Raw genomic sequence first — 7,445 nt, forward strand, 5'->3', positions numbered from 1 at the left:
GTGCCACGTGGGCTCGCAAGCGCCGCCTGATTCAACAGCAGTTTTTTTAGACAGTGGACCTTTTTTTTTTGAGACACTTTAGATAGTGGAACTGAAATGCTAGGCCGGCGGCCGCTTTTCAGTTCCTGAATTTTTGAATCGTTGATGAATCAAGGTCCAATGGGCTCCGATCTCCCCTCTCTTGCCCGCTTCACTGATATTACTTTTTATTTATCAACTGTTAAGGTAATACAAAAAATATTATAAATAAATTTTACATCCAAGTATGTACACCAGCTAGCGGCGACTACTGATCAATGGTCACATCCCCTCGCTCTCATTGATGTCGGATCATGTACAATACAAGGTGTTTGGAACTTTGGATGCATGCTTGCAGAATATAAATCAGTTTTTGTTTAGGCACCGCTACTTATTTTTATAGCAGAGGTCCCTAGCTAGGCATATGCCTCTGCCCTCTACAATTATACCAATGCTTAAGTGAAAAAGATATATTTCTGTAAGCACGTCTCTAACCACATTGCATTGTACTCCCTCCATTCCTAAATATTTGTTTTTTTAGAGGTTTCAAATGGTGACTACATACGGATCAAAATGAGTGAATTTATACTATAAAATATGTCTATATACATCCGTATGTGGTGACCATTTGAAATCTCTAAAAGGACAAATATTTAGGAACGGAGGGAATACATGGCATCACCATCCCATGCATGTATCCATTTTAGTATGCCTGCCTCCTCCCGCGCTGGTCATCCCTTCGCCCAAGAATCAATAATTCTTCTTTTACCATCATGAATCCCGTTAACCCTAGTCCTAATCTCTGTAAAAAAAACTCATGTTGTACAACTATGTCGCAGTTTCTTCAGTGGAAATCGACGATAGGTGATTACGTCAAGATGTTTTATCCAAGAATTGTTGTGCTATGTTGAGGCCATAGAGCATGAAGTAGACTTTGCTAGGTGGAAGATTCTGAGGCCGCTCAGGTAGTAAACCACTAGAAATGAACCACATGGAGGTCTGAGAAATGGTTAATGATGTGCATCATTACAACTTTGATGATGTCCTTACAAGATTTAAGGAACTCCACAATGAAGCCATCTAACCCAATGCCTTATGAGAGGGTAATTGCTTATGCCGCAAGAATTCGTTAAAAGGTTGTCAATGCCATCAAGGATACCCATGATGTTTAGAACCTTCCAATTGAAATTAGTCCAGTGAGAGATAACCCTCCCCATGATTCCTTTCATGGTTCCCTTTTCCTTGTGCAATGTCATCGACCATTTTCATGCCACAATCGACAGTCCATGGATGAAGTACTTCCGCCTTCTTGCATTTGTGTGGATGGGGGAAAATCTCCCTAGGTGAAGGTTATTAATACAAGGACGCTGCTTCTTTCTTGATCTCTGTGGATGTGGAAAATCTCCCTAGATGAAGGTTATTAATACAAGGACGCTGCTTCTTCCTTGATCTCACCATCACCGTTGTGCGATGTCACCAACCATTATGACGCCTCAATCCATGGATGAAGTTCTTCCGCCTTCTTGCATTTGTACGGTAAAATCTTGTGCTAGCATCTCCCTCAAAGTGTCCGAATGTCTCTCTTCCGGTGATAGTAGGAAGTGTCTCATTGCCGGGTCAAAATGAAGAATGGCCTTGAAGCCATGTGAAGCTGAAGCTTTTACAAAAGGTTCTTGCTCCAAGCCCCGAGGAATCGACCCGTGCGACGTGCGTTGGAGCCTATGTGAGAAGTCGAGGCAAAGTATTACATTATTATGCAAATATCACACATAGCACAAAATGGCTGTTTCTCTTTGTGGGTCTCAACGGATTCTTCTATACATATAGGCAACATTATACTTGCACTGAACCTTACAGTCAGTGAGATTCTGTCATCGAGGAAGATACACAACTGTGTATGATGTACTGTATCAGCTAACTCTGGCATGTGACTATCTTCTACATACAGTATATGCTGTCAAAATTTTCTACCCCAAAACTTGGACATGCTTGTGTTCCGAAATATCAAAAGGAGGCTTAGTTAGATCTAAGAACAAACCTATACACCTATTAGTCAGCATGAAGTATCTCTAAAAGAAGTTAAGGCAGTCAGCACACATAATCCACCAAATGGCGCAAGTATTGACTTCACATTATGATATCTGCTAGTTTCTCTCCAAGATATATCCAGCTTCCTGGGTAGTTTATACGACACTGCCCCACCTGCATTCGCAATGACATTGAACAGAGCCGAGTTAATAATTTAGCAGACAGGAAACAAAGTATAATTGCAGTTAAAACATACATACCTTATAATGATGAACGAAACAAATCATTCCTGCTCGGAGTTTTTGTTGTTACCACGACCGATAACAGAGTTCATCCGTCAAGAGTCCAGAAACTAGTATACAAATTTGGTAAGGGTATGAAACCCCCACAGCTCCAATCCATCGGCAGCACCCCTCGGTGTAATCAAGCAGCTAGCTGGGTGCTCTTTTTCGAGCACGTTACAGTGCGTTAGTTGAGCTAACATAGTATACACTGGAGCAGCCCTTCGGTGCTCACGTTTTGTGCAGCCGTGATATCTTGTTGAAACTGGCCTCAAAGAGTACTTTTGTGGGTCCTCCCAATTCTCATGACACAGATGTATCCTTCTGAACAGGTCTTTGAGGGAAGAAAAGGATCGCAAGTAACGCACAAATACTTAAGCCAACCGCACCATCAAACGGATGAAGATGATAGGTACTAATCATCCAGAATGGAGTTTCAGGTTTGAATGCAATAATGCGAGTGGTTTGTGTGAGATAACTAGCAGTCATAATTCCAGATCGCAGGCCAATTGGTGCAGCGAGATTCCCTTGCGTTCTTTGCTTAAGCCCAAAAAGCACCAGGGAAAGTAGCACGAAGCCTGGTACTGAAGGTAGAGACCTGCCATTCATTTGTAAAAATGTTAACACCTTTTATTACTTGGTCTCACAACAGATCATGCTTGGTGCAAAAAAATAATATAAATCAACCCACACAACTGTTGCACCTTAAATCACTTTATATTATAAACATTTTTCAAGGTTGCTACAGAAAGGTCCTAATCTGTAGCAAGCTTTATTTTGTAGGATTGCTAGGCACTTCTATGTTCGACTAACCATAGACCAATTTCTTTAAAAAAAACTGTACTCAATCCATCCCATTTTCTGCCACTCCCCTCCCCTGCTTGTGTCCTTCACCCAGTTCCCACACCCACCCCACTACAGTAACGTCTGCGGAACCACGCCGCTCAGTTGCTCACGGGTTTTAATGATTGCCCCCCAAATCACGCTCAGCTGCTCATGGGTTTTAGATCCCAAATTTAATTACGAACGCCATGAGAACTACCAGTAGTAACATGAACCATGTGCTGAAAAATTAAGTAGTGAAATAACAGAAGGGATGGTGGCTCGACTGGATATTACCGGTGAATCAGAGAAAAAGCAACTCCAGACATCAGAATAGCATTGTAGTAACCAAGATCAACTGCAACTTCTTCTGGAAGCCATGATCTGAAAACCACTTCTTCCACCACAGAAATGCTAGTTGCTGTGATAAACCCTCTAAGAGCTGGCAACAATACATTTCTTGAAGATTTGAGAAGATCAAATGGTAAGAACGAAGGCGTCCCTTCTCGAAAAGTTGCAAAGCCAAGTAAAATGCTTATCGAATGCACCAGCCAAACGACAGACACGCCTCCGACAAGACCTTGGAAAAATTCTTGCAGCTGCAATCAAAGGTAATGTCATGTTAATGTGCCAGGAACATTTGACAGATATTTGCACACGAGACTAAGCAATGATCATACCCTTGATGAAGATGCAAGATTCATCCCATATTGCTCAACTGGATTCTCATAGCCACGTATTCTTTTTCCCCATAGCATTACAAGTATCATTATAGAGACATACAGACCAACAATGCAAGCATCCCCAACAATTCCTGTTGAAGCGCTTATTGTCCAGCTTTGAACAAGAGTTGGCAGTAAAGGAATCACAACAGGAGACCATAGAACAAGTACCATGAAGGAAAATCCCATGATCCTATGAATTTGATAAGGGCGAGTTAAGCACAGCATGATAATAAGACATTACCATGAAAATGTACACTCCCTCTGTATTCCTGATCAGCAGATAATAGAGGGGGTAACTAACATGTCTAATCAGCAGAAAATCCACCACCGTAATATATGAAGGGGTGGGTTCAGTATTCCTGATTTCATAGTACACTTGCAGTAAGAAAAAAATTAATCAAACTGTCAAACATGATGATAATATTGCGCATGCCTTGCGTGTACAAGGAGAAGTTCACCAGGAGTAGTTAGTTAGATAAGTATCTTGTAATCTTTATCTTCTTTATCTCTAGCTTTTCTTCCTTTCCAAGATGTAATCCCCTAACCAACTTGTATGCGTATTTGGGCTCGCAACCCTGCTATATAACACGCAACACGTCTGCCAGGAAAGGCAAGACGTTTACCGCAAGTCGCACATGGTATACAGAGCAATCTTCTTCCACTAAACCCTAGCTATCCCATCTCCGTGCGCAGCCATGTCTTCCTCCACCTCCTCCTCCTCCCAGTAGTCGCTCAGCGGTGGAGTAACGGAGAAACTCTCCCGCACTAACTACATCCTATGGCGGACACAGATCACGCCGCAACTGCGGGGCGCCGGCGTCTTCCACTACGTCGACGGCACGTCCACCGAGCCGGCCAAAACCCACATCACCAAAGATGCTGCTGGGAAGGAAACCGAGGGGCCAAATCCTCTTCATCCAATTTGGGTGAGGGAGGACCAGCAGGTCCTGGGATACCTGCTCCAAAACCTCTCAAAGGAGGTGCTCGTCACGGTGACCGCGATCACCACGGCGAGGGAACTCTGGGTGGCGCTGGCGAGCATGTTCTCGTCGCAGTCACTCAGCCGCGTCAACAACATCCGTACAGCGCTGATCAATGCGCAGAAGGGCAACCAATCGGTGGCCGCCTACTTCGCCGCCATGAGGGGCCTCGCCGATGAGCTCGCCGCGGCGGGCAAACCCATCCAGGACGATGAACTCATGTCCTACATCATCCATGGGCTAGACCAGGACTACCAGCCCCTCATTTCTGCCCTGGACGCCCGCGTCACTCCGGTAACACTTGATGAACTCTTTTCCATGCTCAGTAATTTTGATCAACGCATGGCGCAGTACAACGGCTCCGGCGGCGGCTTCAAGTCGTCGGCAAACTCCGCCTCCAGAGGCCGCGGCGGTGGCTCTCGCTCTCGTGCCTCCTCTCGTGGCAAGGGGAGGTTCGGATCCGGCGGCAGTGACGGCTACTCCAACAACGCTCGTGGCGGCGGGCGCTCCGGCAACGCAAAAGGGCGTCGTGGCGGCAGCTCCAACAGATCCCGTCCGGACTTACCTTGCTGCCAAATTTGTGGCAAGCCCGGTCACACAGCGAAGGATTGTTGGTACCGCTACGAAGAGGATGATGGTGACTCCTCACAAGACGAAGAAAAGGTGGCTGCGGCTGCCGATGGCTCCTATGGGATCGACACAAACTGGTATGTTGACAGTGGTGCCACAAACCACATCACCAACGAGCTTGAGAAAGTCACCATGAAGGAAAAATATCGTGGCAAGGATCAAATCCATACGGCCAGTGGTGAAGGTATGGGTATTCGTCACATTGGTCATTCAATTATTAATACCCCTAGTCGCAAAATACATCTCAAAAGAATCTTGCATGTTCCTAGTGCCCACAAAAATCTTCTGTCTGTTCATAGAATCGCCATTGACAATCATGTTTTTCTCGAGTTTCATCCTTATTTCTTTTTGATCAAGGATCAGGCCACGAGGAAAGTTCTTTATCGAGGTAGATGCGTTTGAGGGCTCTACCCGTTGATTCCGGAGTTCAGAAGATCCAATAAACAAGCTTGTGGTGCTATCAAGCTTTCGTCCACACGGTGGCACGATCGTCTAGGACATGCCTCTTTTTCCTTAGTTGAAAAGTTACTTAGGAAAAATAAGCTCCCGTTTGTTGGTGAGCGAAATATTGAAACTATTTGTGATTCATGTCAGTGTGCCAAAAGTCATCAATTACCATATCCCATATCTACTAGTGTCTCCACTAAGCCTTTGCAACTGATTTTCTCTGATGTGTGGGGGCCTGCTCCCTCCTCTGCCTACTATGTGAGTTTCATCGATGACTACAGCAAGTTCTCATGGATCTATCTCCTTAAAAAAAGGTCCGATGTGTTTCAAGTGTTTAAAAACTTCCAAGCACTTGTTGAAAAGAAGTTTGACAGCAAAATTATAGCTGTCCAATCCGATTGGGGAGGGGAATACGAGAAACTCAATTCCTTCTTCCAAAATATAGGCATATCCCACCATGTGTCATGCCCACACGCTCATCAACAAAACGGGTCGGCCGAACACAAGCATAGGCACATAGTTGAGGTTGGTTTAGCTCTTCTAGCAGGGGCGTCCATGCCCCTCAAATTTTGGGACGAGGCGTTTCTTACAGCTGTCCATATCATAAACATGCTTCCTAGCCGTGTCATCAATAATGAAACACCTATGGAACGCCTCCTCCATGTCAAACCAGACTACACATCTCTTCGTGTTTTTGGATGTGCCTGTTGGCCAAATCTCCGTCCGTACAATAACCGCAAGCTCATGTATAGGTCCAAACAATGTGCGTTTCTTGGCTATAGTGCCCAGCACAAAGGTGTCAAGTGCCTTGACATCTCCACCGGACGGGTTTACATCTCACGTGATGTCGTGTTCGATGAGACCAAATTTCCTTTCGCTCATCTACATCCCAATGCCGGAGCTCTCTTACGCAAGGAAATCTTGCTTTTACCACCTCACCTCTCTGGCTATGATCAAGGGGGCATTAATAATTGTGATGATCATATGACTAACCCTACTACTAATAGCCTTTATGAGTCTTGTGGTGATGCAGCAAAAATTCGTGAAGAAATCGTCGCAAATGGTGAAGAAAATACGGCAGCAGATCCATATTTTATGTGCCCTGAGCTGGGGAGCAAATCTCCCTCGGGATCTGCCCAGGTGCTGCCGTGCAGCGAATCCCCCTCGGGATCGGTGCCTTGCAGCGAATCTGCTGCGACAGCCGCAGGTGGGCGCGCTGAATCGGATGGCCACGGTGACTCCCCTCGTCCGCACCAATCACCGTCCAGCAGATGGCAGGCTGGCGCTGGCCTTGAGGCCCAACCAGTCGTCTACAAGCGGCGGGCAGCGACTCGCCGGGCTGAGGCGGGGACAGATCCTGACGAGGCCGGGCCCGGGCAATCACGAGGCAATGATGATGCGGCTCGGCCCAGATCTTCTGTGGCTGGTTTGCCGCTTGCGCCGCAGCAGACGACCGCAGAAGATCCCGATCAACCTGGCGCTGCCGACACCACCAGTTCTCGAGCTGCGTCCGG

The 7,445-nt window shown here is 46.0% G+C and overlaps 1 protein-coding gene across 3 annotated transcripts in view; it reads right to left on the bottom strand.

Moving 5' to 3' along the window:
- Window positions 1-1,788: 1,788 nt before the first annotated feature.
- The window catches only part of LOC123103773 (uncharacterized), a 14,991-nt gene continuing 9,334 nt past the window's right edge, over window positions 1,789-7,445 (bottom strand). For 2 of the 3 annotated variants that reach the window (XM_044525456.1, XM_044525457.1), the window contains 4 exons: window positions 3,830-4,064; window positions 3,447-3,748; window positions 2,307-2,925; window positions 1,789-2,220 (listed from right to left, as the gene is read on the bottom strand). In XM_044525456.1, the coding sequence (XP_044381391.1) occupies window positions 2,631-2,925; window positions 3,447-3,748; window positions 3,830-4,064 (832 nt within the window). In that variant the 3' untranslated portion in view covers window positions 1,789-2,220; window positions 2,307-2,630. Of the gene's footprint in view, window positions 2,221-2,306; window positions 2,926-3,446; window positions 3,749-3,829; window positions 4,144-7,445 lie in introns of those variants that run through there. The other variant, XM_044525458.1, reaches the window with a different exon arrangement.

This window comes from Triticum aestivum, chromosome 5A (genome assembly GCF_018294505.1).
Source record: "Triticum aestivum cultivar Chinese Spring chromosome 5A, IWGSC CS RefSeq v2.1, whole genome shotgun sequence".
NCBI lineage: Eukaryota > Viridiplantae > Streptophyta > Magnoliopsida > Poales > Poaceae > Triticum > Triticum aestivum.